This window comes from Suricata suricatta, chromosome 12 (assembly GCF_006229205.1).
Source record: "Suricata suricatta isolate VVHF042 chromosome 12, meerkat_22Aug2017_6uvM2_HiC, whole genome shotgun sequence".
NCBI lineage: Eukaryota > Metazoa > Chordata > Mammalia > Carnivora > Herpestidae > Suricata > Suricata suricatta.
Window position 1 is genome coordinate 2,514,285 of NC_043711.1, and position 14,062 is coordinate 2,528,346.

Below are 14,062 nucleotides of genomic sequence, written 5' to 3' on the forward strand. Positions count from 1 at the left end.
CGGCGCTGACGCCCCCTCCCCACAGCCACCATCCCCCTGCAGGGCCCGAGCGACGCCTGGTACCAGGAGCTCAAGGCCGTCATCCGCGAGCAGCAGACCCGGCCCATCTGGACTGCGGAGGACCAGGTACGTGGGGGCGGGGCTGGGCAGATCCACGGTCAAGGCTTGACCTGAGGTGAGAGTCTGGACCTGCCCTGGGCGTGAGGCTGCAGGCCAGTGTCCCGGGTCGGGCCTTTGGTCCGAGACGGAGAGGGGAGCTGGGCTGGGGGTCCTGGCTCAGTCGGGCCCCCCCCCCCCCCCCCCCCCAGCTGGACAGCTCCTCTGGGGACGACCTGGAGCTCCCCCACCGCGGCCTGGCCGACAGCTCTGCGGACCTGAGCTGTGACAGCCGGGTCAACAGCGACTACGAGACAGATGGGGACGGCTACACGGATGGCTACACGGACGGCGAGGGCGGGCCCCACACGGACATGGACGAGGGCCCCGCCGTGCCAGCTCTGGCCCGGTCCTCGGAGCCCGTGCTGGCGGATGAGCCCCAGAGCCCAGGGGGTCAGGGGACAGCCTCGGATCCCCGAGGAGCCCAGGTAAGGGGGGGGGGACAGGGGGCAGCAGGGGCCCTGACGAGGGTCTCGGTGGGGCTGGGACACACAGGGGAGCCCGCCTCCCACCAGGATGTTAACGAACAGAAGCTTCTCTGATCAGATGGGTATCTCAGACCCGGATCTAGCGTATTTGAGCCACTGAGTCTCTGAACAACTTGAAACAAACGTTATAACCTCTGTATTTCCTTATCTGGGACATAACAAAATAGATCAATTTTGACGTCACAAGGTGGTGGTTTAAACTTAATGCGCTTAGTCCAAGTCCCAGCTGGTACTAGGTGGGTGTTTAACAAAACAAATGTTTATACAGCATTTGTTCTTAGTGAAGCCGCTCTTCATAAATCCTTCCAGACTCTCTCTAGTTAAATATAAAAACGTACAAAACTACGAGGTCTCTAGTTGGAGTGGTGCTTCCCTGGAGTTGTGCAGTGCCCTGCCTGCTCAACTGTCCACGGCTGCTTGCTTAGGGGGCAGGCACGATCCTGAGCACTTTCCATACACAAACTTTTATTTATGAACTTCCAACAACAGGCTTCTGAGGAAATCTGCAGCTGGGAAACCCCCTCCCCCCTTTGCTGACAAGCTAGGGATCTCAGCCCCACCCCATTTCTCTCTAAAAATTGGAGGGGTTGCAGACCCGTGTGGGGCAAGGAGGAAGTGTGGGGAGCACCACCTGGGCCGAGGAGGGAAGCTGGGCCGGGCCCTCTTCATCCTGCTTGGTCTTACTTTGGGGGAAGTGCTGACCTTTCTCTCCCTCCAAGGTGGATCGCCACCCCCGCCACGGTCAGCGGCGACAGGACAGTGTGCGGTAAGAGCCCCTTGTCTTCCAGGCCGAGGCCCCTCAGCCCTTCTCCTGGGACTCAGCTCGGGGGTAAAGAGAGTGAGAACCAAGCTATGGCTTCATGGCACTCCCAGCCCCGCGGGCGAGGTGAAGGCAGACAGGGCCGCTCCAGCCCCGTGCCGTGAGGGCCAAAGCAGTAGATGCCGTCTTCCTACGAGGACCGACTGGGAAAGTCTCCTGCAGGACAGGACACGGGCTGGGGCTTTGAAGGATGTGTAGGAGTTCGTTAATGAGGCTCAACTCCCTAAATGCGCAGTCTTGCTCTTCTCTGTCCACACCCACCGTGCCCTGCAGAGAGTCAGCCTCAGGTCAGGGTGGTCTGTGCCTTCCCCCAACCCCCACAGCCTCTATTCTATTTCCTGGTCCCCAGGACATACGGGCAGGAAGCTCTGAAGAAAAAGTTCACACGAGCTCGAGATGTGGAGTCCTCTGACGAAGACGGCTATGACTGGGGCCCGGCCACCGACCTGTGACCCCCCCCCCACCCCGGGTGGCCGTGCTCCCTTTTCCTCCCTGGCGCTGGGACTCGGTTTCCAGCACAGAGCCTAGAAGCCCACCTCTTTCTGCCCATCTTTAATAAATAGAGTATTTTCACAGCACCGGCTTCCAGAGGTTTCCAGGAAGGACACCGAGCTGAGAGTCGGGCGTCTCCTCCCTCTCTCAACCCCACAGACCTCGATCCGAGATTCTGCCCATTAGTTAAGCATTTAATGGTTTACATCAGAGAATAACCCGGAGCCAAGAAGCCTCCGGAGGCTCCGCAGGCAGAGCGGGAGCTGCTGGCGCTAAGGCACGGCGGTGGGGGGCTGGGGGCCGGTCACAGGTACACGGGCTGCTCCTGGCCCGTGAGCAGGCGGTAGGTGGCGGCCGGCATCGTTTTGATGTGGACCTGGGGGGCCAGAGAGGAGGCCGGAGGCTTGGGGCGGGCTGGGCCGGCAGGAGGGCGCCCCCCACGCGCCCGGACCCGCCCGCTGCCCGCGCACCTCCACGTGGGCCTCGGTGAGCAGCTCGATGATGCGGGCGTGCGGCATGGCCACCACGCTCTGCCCGTTGATCTCGATGATGCGGTGCCCCACGCGCACGCCCCCGCGCTCGGCGATGCCGCCCCGGAGGAGGCTGCAGATCTGGAGGGAGCCGGGGAGGGGGGTTGCTGCTCAGGGGGCTGCACCCGGGGCCGCCGGTCCCCCCCGCACCCCCCTCCCGGGCTGGGGTCTCACGATGCCGTCTTCCACGCAGAAGCCCAGCTGCTCGCGGGCGTGCGGCCGACGGATGATGGCCGTGGTGACCGGCGGGCAGTGGATGATGCTGAGGGTCACCAGCGTCTGCGACTTCACCTCCTGCGTGGGGATGGGGCTGTGGGCTGAGCCGGGCCCCCTCTGGGCCTCAGTCTCCCCATCTGGCAACACGGGTCCAGACTCAAGAACACACTGCCGCCCCCCTGGCAGACAGGGAGGCCCCAGCTCTGCAGTGGCCGGCCGTGCCCCGCGCCTGCCTTCGCTCCAGCAGGGTGGCCCGGACCCGCAAGGTCCCCTCTGAGACCCGGTATCCCTGAGCACGCGGGAGCGGGGGGAAGGGGGATTCCTGCCCCAGCCCCCTCTGCACTGGCCCCGGGAAGGCGCCTGCCACCCTGAGGGGACTCACGCGGACGGCGGCCTGGCAGGCGGCCAGGGGCAGCCCCACCAGGCTGGTCCCGTTGATGGCGGTGAGGCGGTCCCCGATGCTGAGGGCCCCCGAGCGCTCGGCAGGGCCCCCGTGCAGCAGGTTGGCGATGACGGCTGTGGGCAGCAGGGAGCCCCAGCCCGACTCCACCAGGGCCACGCCCAGGCCCTCGCCCCGATGCTTCTGGATGCACACCTGGGAGGGGGGCACACGGGGCGGGGGGGGCATGAGGGCGGCTCCGGGGGGCCTGGGGGGGGCCCCCGGGCCCACACGCTCACCTCCCTGCAGTTCTCGCTGTTGGAGAAGTGGTCAAGGTCCCCGTTGTGGAGGTGGCCGGGCCCCGTGGCCCCCGGGCTCTGCTGGGCGCCCACCTGGTCGGGGTCGACGCCGCTTTCCCGTAGGAACTGCCTGTAGGCCACGCTGAAGGCCTGGCCGATGGCCTGCGCGATGAGCTGGGCCTGGGTGGCAACGGGCAGCGTCTCCGGGGGGGTGTCCCAGCCACCCACCCCCTTCAGGTCTCCCAAACCCCCGGATGTGCTCAGGGCTGAGCCCACCGCCCCCACCGGGGACAGGATTCCCAGGAGACGGCCTTGTGCCCTGTGGCTTTGAGGACTGTGGGAACCAGCCGTTGTCTTGGGGCACCTACGGGGCGGGAGGGGGACAGGCCTGGGGAGGGATGGTTTGGGGGTCAGCTCCAGTCTCTAAGGCTTATGGGAAGGCCCAGAGGCTCGGGTGGGGGAGGGAGACCGCTGACAGCGATGCAGGGCACGTGGGCAGGGGGGGCTCTGGAAGAGGGTGGGGCCGGCCCCGAGCCCCCCACTGTGCCCCGGGACCCCCGGAGCCGCTGCTCACGTCCTCTGAGTGGAAGACGTGGCAGAGGATCTTGCGGAGCCTGCGGCCGTGTCCCTGGGGTGCCGGCCGCCGCGCCAGCCGTCGCCGGGCCATGAGCACCAGCACGTGGCCGATGTCGGCAATGTAGGAGATGGTCTGCAGGGCGTGGTCCATCATGGCCTCCTGGGGGGCGGGGAGAGACCAGGCCTGGGTGGGCTGTGCAGATCCTGGGGGGCGGCTCACACCCCGGAGGCCAGGCCCAGCCCTGCGTACCTGGGAGTCAGCCATCAGGACCTTGACCCTCTTGGTGGAGACAAAGAGGTCCACCTCCGTCATGGGCTGGGTCTCCCCGTCGGGGGCCTGCGGGGGGTGGGTGGGAAGTGGAAGCCACAGAGACCCAGCCTCTGCCCCCTACCCCCCTGCCAGGCTCCGGGGGTCTCGGAGAACCTGGCCTAGAGCGCCCCCTGCCCCCCCCCCCCCGCCGGCCCTGGGGAAGCCCGCCTGCCCGGCCCTGGCTTCACCTTGACACGGTCCATCGCCTCCCGGGCCTGGGCCATGCGTGTGCTGGGGGGCGGGTTCCGCTCGGACACCAGCTGGGTGGAGCCCAAGTATTTGGCCCCAAATAGGACACCGTCCAGGAGGTCTTCGTGGTCGCAGGGACCGGATACTGAAGGCGACAGTGGGGGAGGGTCAGCCTGAGAGCGCCCGGCGCTGCAGGCTCTGCCCAGGCTCCCTGCGGCCTTGCACTCAGGCCACAGGGTCCACCCACTGTTCCAGAACCATCCATCAGCAGGAGCCGTGGACAAGCAGCTTGGCTCTCAGGGGTCCAGAGCCCTCTTGTCCGTCTAGAGGCAGCTGACTGTCCCTGGCTCCAGGACTCCAGTCCAGAGGAGCGGTGTCAGGAGCCCCGAGAGGGTCTGGAACCACGGCGAGCTCCAAACGAGAAGCTCACGGACACCTCTGCCCATGTTTCTAGAATTTGCCATCAGGCTAGTACCAGGCTGTCAGGTTTGTAAGACCTGCAACGTCACGAGGCTGGTCAGCGCCACTCAGTGGTTCTGGCCCCACCCCCCCCCAGCCAAGTTAATCCAGATCCAGCTGGCGCCGGGCGGTTCCAGAGGTCTCCCTCTGCCCAGGGCGGCAGAGGACGCGGCTTTCCGTGCTCGGAGACCTGGCCGGTCGGAGCCGAGGGAGGCCACGTCTCACACTCCTGGGACGCGCACCCCTGCGGACCACCCCGCCCGCCCCGTGAGTCTAACTCCGTCGTCGTGGGGGGAGCGGGCAGCACTTCCCCAGGCTCTGCCGCGTCCTCGAATGGCTGGGCCGCTTCGGCTGTACCCGGGGTTCCAAGGCGCCTCGGAGCGGCCCAGAAACAAACCACCGCTCCAAGTTCTAGAATTCCACCCAGCCCAGAACCTCGCAGAGCCCTGCCCTCGTGGCTCCGCGGTTCCCGGAGCCGCCTAGAGACGGCAGAGCCGGCTCTAAAGTGTCCTAAGCAGGCGCGGTGGCTGCTCTGGTTCAGAGCGGCAGGTGCAGGCCCCGGCTCTGGAAGACCCTGAGCATTCTAGGACAACAGCTCTGAGGTTCTAGAACAGCACCATCCAGTGCGCTAACAGGCCCGTGTGGGTGCTGTGCCGCTGAAATAAATGTGCTGTGAGTGTAAAACACACACTGAAGTTTGAAAATTTAGTATGAAAAAAACAACGTAGAATGACTGCAAGATTGTACGTTGAAACGACACTTCAAATACCTTGAGTTAATGTCATGAGCTCATGGTTTGTGGGATCGAGTCCCGCGTCGGGCTCTGTGCTGACAGAGCAGAGGCTGCTTGGGATTCTCCCTCTCAAAATAAATAAACATTTAAAAAAATTTTAAAAATAGGGGCGCCCGGGTGGCTCAGTCAGTTGAGCATCTAACTTCAGCTCGGGTCATGATCTCACAGTTTGTGGGTTCGAGCCCCATGTCGGGCTCCGTGCTACAGCTCAGAGCCTGGAGCTGCTTCTGATTCTGTCTCCCTCTCTCTGTGCCCCTCCCCCACCTCTCTCTCTCTCTCCATCTAAAAAATAAACATTAAAAATTGTTTTTAAATAAACTGTTACTAGTTTTACCTGGTTATTCTATTTTTTAAATGTTAACCTTTATTTTTGAGAGGCAGACAGACAGAGCATGAGCGGGGGAGGGGCAGAGAGAGAGGGAGACACAATCTGAAGCAGCTCCAGGCTCTGAGCTGTCAGCACGGAGCCCGACGCGGGGCTCGAACTCACAAACTGTGAGACCATGACCTGAGCCGAAGTTGGCCGCTTAACCGACTGAGCCCCCCAGGTGCCCGTGTATATATTCCTTTTAGAGCAGATAACTAGGAAATCAAAAGTCTCAGAAGGCTCACATTGTGATTCAATTGGATAGCAGGACTCTAGAACTTTCTGATCACCCTAGCATCAGGCAGAGTCCTGCCCACAGTGCCGGAACATGCTTCCTTCGGTCTGGGACCCCAGATAAGCTCTTTTTCACCCATCATTAGGAAACTGCCCAGTCTAGACAGCTCTGTTCATTCCAGAACACTCTCACCAGCCAGCCCAGGTTTTTAATCTAGAACCACAGGCAAAATGCCACATTCTGGAACTCTCTGGGTGACTCATAGCTCCACCCGTGATTCCAGCACCTTCTTGGAACTAGGTCCAAACCAGCTCCTTCCTACAACCATAAAACTTGCTCTTTGACTTATAGCTTCAGGTAGTTTAGGTGGAAATCCTAGAACATTCTAGATGCCCAGATCTGGTTCTTTCCACGCTTGCAGGGCAGAGGTTGACAAACATCTTATGCAAGGGGACAGACAGTAAATAGATTTGTCTTTGTAGGCCAGATGGTCTCTGCTGCAACTAGTCAACGCCTGGCCATGGGAACGTGAAAGCCACCACAGACAATCCGGAAGAACGGGCATGGTTGTGTCTCAATAAAACTTTATTTGTGGATGCTGAAATCTGAGTCGCACATCGTTTTCATGCATCAAGAAATATTATTCTATTTTTTCCAACCGCTTAAAAATGTAAGAGCCGGTGCGCGGACAGCTCAGTCGGTTAAGCCCCGACTTTCTCATTTCGGCTCAGGTCAGGATCTCACTGTTTTTGAGTTCAAGCCCCACATTTTGCGCTTACACACGGAGCCTGCTTGGGACCGTCTCTCTCCCTCTCCCCTGTGCACTCTCTCAAGATAAACAAAAACATTAAAAAAAATTTTTTTTAAACCTAAGAGCCACCGTTAGCTCACAAGCCACGCCAGAACAGGTGGCGGGTGGATTTGGGCCGCAGCTGGTGCTACGCCCTCCCCGACTCTAGAACCCAGGGCCACAAACGCCAAACCTGCCCTTCCATTCTAGAACATTCTAGAATGCTGTCCATTCTAGAACATTCTCCTCACTTGCTCTCGCTGTCCCAGACCGTCTGGAATGTACTCAACCAACCTCAGAGCCTCTCTCTAGAAGCAACTCCTCACTGGCAAACTCGGTGCCAATTTGGGAGCCTGAGCTGAGCTATTCTGAAACTGCCACGTCGCTGGGGCCAGGGCGGACAGGACACTCACCCTCCTGGAGGGCAGGGTATGACACCAGGGTCTTGGGGCTCTGGAAGAAGACAGAAGAGGGGCAGGACTGAGTCCCCCGGCTCGGCTGCCGGCAGCAGAGGCGGCCCAGGAGGCGGGACGGGCTCTACCTGGTCACCGGCAGGTGGCTCTTCGGGAGCAACTAGAGGGGCTGTCTCCAGCCAGGGTTCTGGGGAGCTACTTGAGCTCCGGCTGCCACCCTGCTCGGCAGAGGCTCCCTCTGGCCATTCCGGGGCGCCGGTCTCCCCGTCTGGGTCCTCCGGGGGCTGTAACAGGCGAGGCTCGGGGTCTGGCGGCTCCTTCGGACAAGACGGGGGAGGAGGACACTCCTGGCAGTGCAGAAGGCTCAGCAGGTCATCCCGGCCGGCCTCGGCGGACAAGAGCCCGTGGGCATCTGCGACGTCCTGAGAGGCCAGGCCGTGGCCAGTGGCAACGTGCAGGGGGCAGGGAGGGCCGTCCGGGGACAGGCTCGCCAGATCACCAGGCAGAGCCTCAAACTGCCGCACCAGTTCCTGCAAACTCGGCCTGTCAAGTTCCATCGGCTTCAGGCTGCCCGAGCCGCCGGGCACCAGGTCCCACGGGCAGCTGGGGGTCAGGTCCTGAGGGGGTGAAGGTGCGTCCCGGGGCTCCTCCAAGTCCATAGCTGGAGGGCCTGGGGGAGACTGGGATGTTGTCAGGAAGTCCATGCCTGGACCAGCATCTGAAAGACAGATTCAAAGATACGATCTCCTGAGTACCAACTAGGTGCCAGGCTCTAGATGGGCGCCATTCACGCAGAACACAATTTAAGAGGCACCAGACCCCGTAAGGAAGGGTCTGCTATGATCTCCATTGGGTCGACCAGGAAACTGAGGCGCAGACAGGGATTTAAGACAGTGGCTTCGCAGGCTCCAAACCCCGGGATATCCCCGTACCCCAGGCCCCTCCCAGCCGTGGACCCCGTCCACCCCAGACTTGGTTCTTCCACATCTCCCTCCACCGCGACGTGGCAACCCTGACTCTACGGACGCGGCTGGTACAGGTCCCTGAGACCTCGGCCTCAAGATCTCAGTGTAAGCCGAGATCCACGACCCCAGAAAGCAGAGCCTCGTCGCAAAACCTCCAATGTCACGCTCAAGATCAACCCGACTCTGCCCCGACCTCAGAACCCAGCCTGAGGGAGTAACTCGAGCCTACAGCCACAAGTTAAGACCCCAGCCCTCTTGAGGACCCCAGACTCAAGACTTCAGACCCCCTACCTCAGCCGCCGGCTCCTGAGCCCGCTCTCCCCCGCAGGGCCACTCGCTTCCCACACCGAGGTAGCCTCAGCCCGCACAGCCCCCAGGACCCCACGCCCCGGCGGGACAGTCCTTCGGTGGCCGCGGCGCAGGCAGGTCTGTCCGCGAAGCGCTACTGGCCCACTGGGCCTGCGCGCGTTTTGCCAGGCCTGCTGGGAAATGTAGTTTCCCAGCCAGCTTCGCAGCGCCAGATGTCGGAACCCAGGGTTCGAGTCCAAGGCCCCTGTTGACACAGAGTGGGCGCCCGGACTGGCCTCTGGGCCTGTTTCCTCAATTACAAAACGGGGTTAGTGACCATTGCCTGCCTTCTACGGCTGCGGGCATCATTCCAATGGATGAGAAGAAACGTGACTGGAAAATATTAGAGGGAGAGGCGGTCTCTTTCGACTCCAGGGACACCGGAAGCAGCGCCGGGACCCTATTGTAAGCGGACTTCCGGTTTCGCTCTCCTTAGGGAAGCCGGAAGGCGCGCCCTGGCACAACTTTCCGTGACTGAGCTTCGCTTCCGCAATTATAAACTAGGAATAATAATTAAAGCACCTACCTACTACTTGTGAGGATTAAACGAAATAGAGCTGGTTACAAATTTAGCAAAAGGGCTAGAGAATAATGAGTCTGTTAAGTACTAGCCAATTACTTTTAGTTTTTCTGTAATTGCTCGTTGAATAGAATCATGAATGCATAAGGTGTGATCTTAAAGTAAGTGATAAGTAACCGAGGAAAGGCAAGAAGTAAATGAAACATCTTTGGAAAGTCCCTTCACAGTAACTGAGGATACCTGTAAAAGTTTAAAGACGTCACGGTGAACGCCCAAAAGTGGAATACTACATTTCCCAGAAGCCTCTAAGAACCTACAACTCCCAGGCACCCCTTAGCCGCTGTCATCTCCCGGAAAAAGGCACGTGCGGGCAGCCGGCATACGTCATGGCGGCCAGATGCCTCTTCGGGGCTTTGCGAACCTGGGCCACTTGGGCGGCCCGGGAGCTCCCGGTCCCTGTCGATCCTGGAAGGCTCCTTGTACGGGGTTATGCCAAGAGACCGGGTGAGCTGGGTTAGGAGGGACCCAGATGGGCCTGGTTTGGGACGTTGGGAGTTAGTAGCGCGCAGGCGCCGGTGTGGGAGGTGGCGCCTAGAATCCGGACGCAAGCGTAAAGAGGCAGACGCTGAGCTATTTGCGCAGGCGCCCTCTGAGGACCCTAGGAAGTGATTTGGCTCACTGCGCAGGTGCGGGATGGTTTAGTTGTGGGGGTCGGGGTGGAGTGTCATGAGCTTGGGTCCCAGCTCTGTCCGTGCCCTCAAAGTCACTGTGTGACCTTGGACTAATCGCCACCGGAAATTCGAGGAAGCAGAGGGGCTCATCAAAGTTTTAGTCATGCAAAATAAAGGCAAAGGGAAAATAAGCTGGATATAGCCTCACCTGATCTCCTTGGTGAAAGGAGGGAACCGACAAAATGTTAGGCGTTAAAGACACATACCAGCTCGTTCTCCGTAAGACAAACAGAAGGAATCAAAACAGTTGGAGAGCAATGAGCTGGCTACTCTGCGTGTCAGTGTTTAATGCAGTATCTGTGCCCCACTTAGTCATTTTGGGTGCATGGGCGCCTGGACAGCTCAGTCGGTTGAGAGTTGGACTTCGGCTCAGGTCACGATCTCATGGTTTGTGACTTCAAGCCCCACATCGGGCTCGCTGCTAAGGATCCTCTGTCTCCCCTTATCTCTGCCCCTCCCCTGCTCTCGCTCTCTATCTCAAATACAAACGTTATAAAAAATCCATTTGGGGTTCATTAGACAAAAGTCTAGTCGGGGCTTGGGGCCACCAGGAGAAAGAGGGGACAGAAGGGAAGGCTGGCCTCCGAGAGCGCAGCTGGACAAGAACGACTCCCTCCCATCTCCCCAGTCATGAAGGGGGGCAAAGGTGGCAAAGGCGGTGCAGTTGGTGAGGCCCTGAAGGACCCAGACGTGTGCACGGACCCTGTCCGACTCACCACACATGCCATGGGCGTCAACATCTACAAGGACGGCCAGGACGTGGTCCTGCAGCCAGACGAGGAGTACCCTGAGTGGTGAGTGGGCCAGGCTGGAGACCCGGGAGACCAAATGATGGGGCAAGGGTGGCCTGGCTGGTCCCCTGTGCTTTCCAGAGGACTTCCCTGGGCAGGTGACGTGTGGCTCCAGACCTGAGTGGGTGGAAGGAGTTTTAAAGGCAGACAGAACAGCCAGTGCAAAGGCCCTGGGGCAGGACTGCACCTGGTTTGTTAGCCAAACAGCAGGAAGTGAAAGTGGGGAAGAGAGAAAGGTAGGGCAGGGAGGTGATGGATCCTGGCCCTTGGAAGGCCAGGGGGGATTCGGGGCAGATTTTTGCCCTTGGCCCCAGGAGCAGTACCAAGACATTGAAGCCATTGACCCGAACGTTTGTGCCGGAGAAGGTTCAGAAGGGTTGAGTGAGTGGATGGGGACGTGCAGAGGTGGACAGACAGATGGCGGGCAGGAGGCAGGGAAAGGTTTGGTGTGCCCACCTCATGGAGACCCCTGGGATGGCGCAGCTTTTCCGTGGCCTTGAGCCGAGCTCAGGTGGGGAGGGAAAGCCCCCAGACCATGCAGACCCTGGGCGGGGGTGGGGGGGCCGTGTGCTGCTGCCTCTACCCAGGGTTCCCGGGCGGGGGAGCTGTGGGGGGTCTGCCGTGCAGCACTGACCCCTGCCCACACCCCATCAGGCTGTTTCAGATGAATGTGGGCCCCCCCAGGAAGCTGGAGGAGCTGGACCCCGAGACCCATGAGTACTGGCGGCTGCTGCGGAAACACAACATCTGGCGCCACAACCGACTGAGCAAGAACCAGAAGTTCTAGCGGGGACGCACCCCCCCCCCCCCGACGCGGCAGGGACCTCGCCAGGCCCTGAGGAGGACCCCGGAGGCACTCTGTTTTCCTGGATAAAGCAGTTTCCTGAGAACAGAGGAGGCCCCTCACCTGGGCCGGGTGGGCCCCCAGACTGAGGCTGGCCCGGGGGTCCTCGCAGGCCCTGGGCGCCGCCCGCTGCGGAGCCAGGAGGGAGGCGGGACAGGCGGGGCGGGCAAGGGGCACCTCCGGCCTCGGGGTCCCGTGCCCCCAGTCTCCCCCCTGGCAGTAGACGTAATTCTCTTGGTTGCAAGAGATTCAAACCTGTTGCAGGCCCCCTGTGAGCTCCCGACACCGCGGCCCCCCCGGACTGGTTCTCTTGGACTAAGGCGGCTCCAGGACTCCTGGCTGGAGCCCCCTACCCAGTTTAGCAACCCAGCCAGAGGGGAGGGGCTGCCTTTCTTACCAAAGTCACGTGTCACCTGCATTGGCCAGTCATTGGAGACAGCCGGGGCCCTGGGCCTCACTGCCACCCTTCTGTCCACCTGAGTGGTACCTGGGTCTCAGGCTCCCCTGGCCCCTCCCACCCCCATCCCCAGGAAGTGCATCCTGGAGTCTTGCCGTAAGAACCTGACCCCCAGACGGAGTACCCCGGCTCCCAGCTTCCCTAGGTCCTGCCCTGCCTGGGGCCCCGGGGCGGGGCGAGGCGGGGCTTGCAGCGGGGGGGCAGGGATGAGGGCCCCGGCCAGGAACCCTCCAGGCTCCTCTGCTCAGGAGCTGGGTGGGCGGGGCTCAGGACTAAGTCCATCTAGTCCCAGGAAAAGGGGAGTCCTCATCCTCTTAGGAAAACTGCAAAGCGGATTACTCGCCCTCCCTGGTGGCCAGCCCAGAGCAGGTGGAGGGTCCCAACCCTCCTGTGGGCCCCTTCACTCTCAGGGTAAAAACAGAGTTGTAACAAGTGTAAGGCCTTGCCAGGCCTGCCGCCTGTCACCTCCCCACGGGCACCTCCCTGCTCCAGCCACAGGGGCGGTTCCTCCCTCACTCCAGCGCCAGTCCTGCCCCAGGGCCTTTGGGTGTGCTGCCCCCCCCCCCCGTGTCCCCATGGTTCCCTCCAATCCCATGAGGTCACCTCCAAGAGGCCCCCCGCGCCCCCCGCCCCACCACGCTGTTAAATTACAGCCCTGCCACACACACAGACTGCGGCTTCCGGCTTTATTCTCTCCCAGGGCGCAGCCAGCCGGCGCTTCCGTCCGGATGTGTTTGTTTACTTGTGCTTCTTGTCTGTCTCCCGTTGGAGTGGCAACTCCCTTAGGGTAGGGGTTTTTGTCTCGTTTTGTTCACCATTACAGCCCTGTTGCATAGTGGATGGATGGACGGATGATGGGTAGCTTGGTGGGTGGTGGTCAAACGGCTGGAAGGTGCCTGGATGGGCACCTGGCCCGCTGCCACCATGCAACGAAGACGGGGCCACGGGGCTCACGTGTGACATGTCAGCAAGACAGGTGAGCAGGGCAGCTTGAACCCCAGTGGGTGTGGGGACCCGGAAGTGAGCCTAGGGTTGCTTCATGGACGGAGCTCAAAGGAGGGAGGGTGCTGGTCGCTTGCAGCTTCTGCCTCCGAGCCCCTCCCCTCCTGCCCCGTCCTATGGGGAGGTCCCGTGTGCCGACACCGGCTGGGCCTCAAGCCTGGTCACACCCTGTCCCTTGCCCTCGATGGCCTCCGCCAAGTTCTGGGAGGGGTGTCCGTCACACCCTCGGAGACGGGCGGGGTTGCGCGCACAGATGTTGGTCTTGCCAGCAGGGCCCCATCCCACCCTCCCTGGGCTGGGAGGACAAAGCACACTGGGGACATTTCGATCTATAGAGGGAGGAGACGGTCCGCCTGCTTCGGCCTGAGAATCCGCCCTTCGCGCCCAGCCCGGGTCCCCTTGCGTCCCGCCCGGCGTGGCTCCGCCTCAGCTGGCCATGTGGCCGCAGGAAACTGGCCTCCCTGGGCCCGTGTCATCCCCCACCAGGCGGCTGTGTGGGGGCAAAGCGACGGGCCCAGGACGGGCACCTGGGACACCCAGGGAGAGACCCCAGGGGCCACGAGCTGCCAGTTCTGATGTCCGTGTCCGGAGAGCCAGGCTCTGCTGTGAAGGACGAGGCGCAGCAGGGGTCACGGGCGCACGGACGCGGAGGACTCGCGACTGCAGCCTTCCGGTCCCAGAGCCGCGCAGCCCACCCCGCGCCCAGCCGGCCACCTCCTTCCTGGGACGGTCTCCCTGCAAGGCAGGGGGACCGGCAGGGGTGGCCCCGGCGGGCTGGGCGGGCCCGGACTCAGGCGGGAGGCCAGGCCCTGTCCAGAGCCTGCACGTGCTCCTTGGCCAGCAGCCGCAGGGACGCCTCCTCCAGGGCGAAGCCCTCGGCGAAGGCCGGACC

At 61.8% G+C, this 14,062-nt stretch overlaps 4 protein-coding genes and 1 long non-coding RNA gene across 7 annotated transcripts in view; 3 read left to right on the top strand and 2 right to left on the bottom strand.

The window, feature by feature from the left end:
* TJP3 (tight junction protein 3) overlaps nucleotides 1–2,042 on the top strand; it is a 19,859-nt gene extending 17,817 nt beyond the window's left edge. The window contains exons 19-22 of the mRNA XM_029916507.1: nucleotides 14–126; nucleotides 309–584; nucleotides 1,364–1,410; nucleotides 1,814–2,042. Of these exons, the coding sequence (XP_029772367.1) occupies nucleotides 14–126; nucleotides 309–584; nucleotides 1,364–1,410; nucleotides 1,814–1,916 (539 nt within the window). The 3' untranslated portion in view covers nucleotides 1,917–2,042. The remainder of the gene's footprint in view (nucleotides 1–13; nucleotides 127–308; nucleotides 585–1,363; nucleotides 1,411–1,813) is intronic.
* Nucleotides 1,093–9,196, bottom strand: APBA3 (amyloid beta precursor protein binding family A member 3). 3 transcript variants are annotated; one of them, XR_003900807.1, is made up of 12 exons: nucleotides 8,769–9,196; nucleotides 7,641–8,230; nucleotides 7,513–7,552; nucleotides 4,455–4,600; nucleotides 4,207–4,293; nucleotides 3,955–4,116; nucleotides 3,381–3,560; nucleotides 3,085–3,297; nucleotides 2,661–2,780; nucleotides 2,427–2,567; nucleotides 2,163–2,332; nucleotides 1,655–1,731 (listed from the first exon to the last, which is right to left on the bottom strand). XR_003900807.1 is itself a non-coding variant. In XM_029916505.1 (11 exons), the coding sequence occupies exons 2-11, from the start codon at nucleotides 8,214–8,216 to the stop codon at nucleotides 1,495–1,497; spliced, it is 1,902 nt and encodes a 633-aa protein (XP_029772365.1). In that variant the 5' UTR covers nucleotides 8,217–8,230; nucleotides 8,769–9,196; the 3' UTR covers nucleotides 1,093–1,494. The 3 variants fall into 3 exon arrangements, 2 of the variants coding, with proteins under 2 accessions (XP_029772365.1, XP_029772366.1); XM_029916505.1 differs by lacking the exon at nucleotides 2,163–2,332 and having other exon boundaries at nucleotides 1,093–1,731; XM_029916506.1 differs by lacking the exon at nucleotides 1,655–1,731 and having other exon boundaries at nucleotides 2,002–2,332.
* LOC115273456 lies at nucleotides 4,629–6,913 on the top strand. Its single transcript, XR_003900808.1, has 2 exons — nucleotides 4,629–5,181; nucleotides 6,792–6,913. It is a non-coding gene; the product is annotated as an uncharacterized LOC115273456 (long non-coding RNA).
* Nucleotides 9,197–9,632: 436 nt separating the features above from the next.
* MRPL54 (mitochondrial ribosomal protein L54) lies at nucleotides 9,633–12,839 on the top strand. Its single transcript, XM_029916131.1, has 3 exons — nucleotides 9,633–9,849; nucleotides 10,705–10,870; nucleotides 11,522–12,839. Exons 1-3 carry the CDS (start codon nucleotides 9,732–9,734, stop codon nucleotides 11,652–11,654), a joined length of 417 nt encoding a protein of 138 aa, XP_029771991.1. The 5' UTR covers nucleotides 9,633–9,731; the 3' UTR covers nucleotides 11,655–12,839.
* Nucleotides 12,840–13,960: 1,121 nt separating this feature from the next.
* RAX2 (retina and anterior neural fold homeobox 2) overlaps nucleotides 13,961–14,062 on the bottom strand; it is a 1,271-nt gene continuing 1,169 nt past the window's right edge. Inside the window, 1 exon segment of the mRNA XM_029916130.1 lies at nucleotides 13,961–14,062. This exon segment is cut by the window's right edge and continues 90 nt beyond it. Coding sequence (XP_029771990.1) covers nucleotides 13,961–14,062 — 102 coding nt within the window.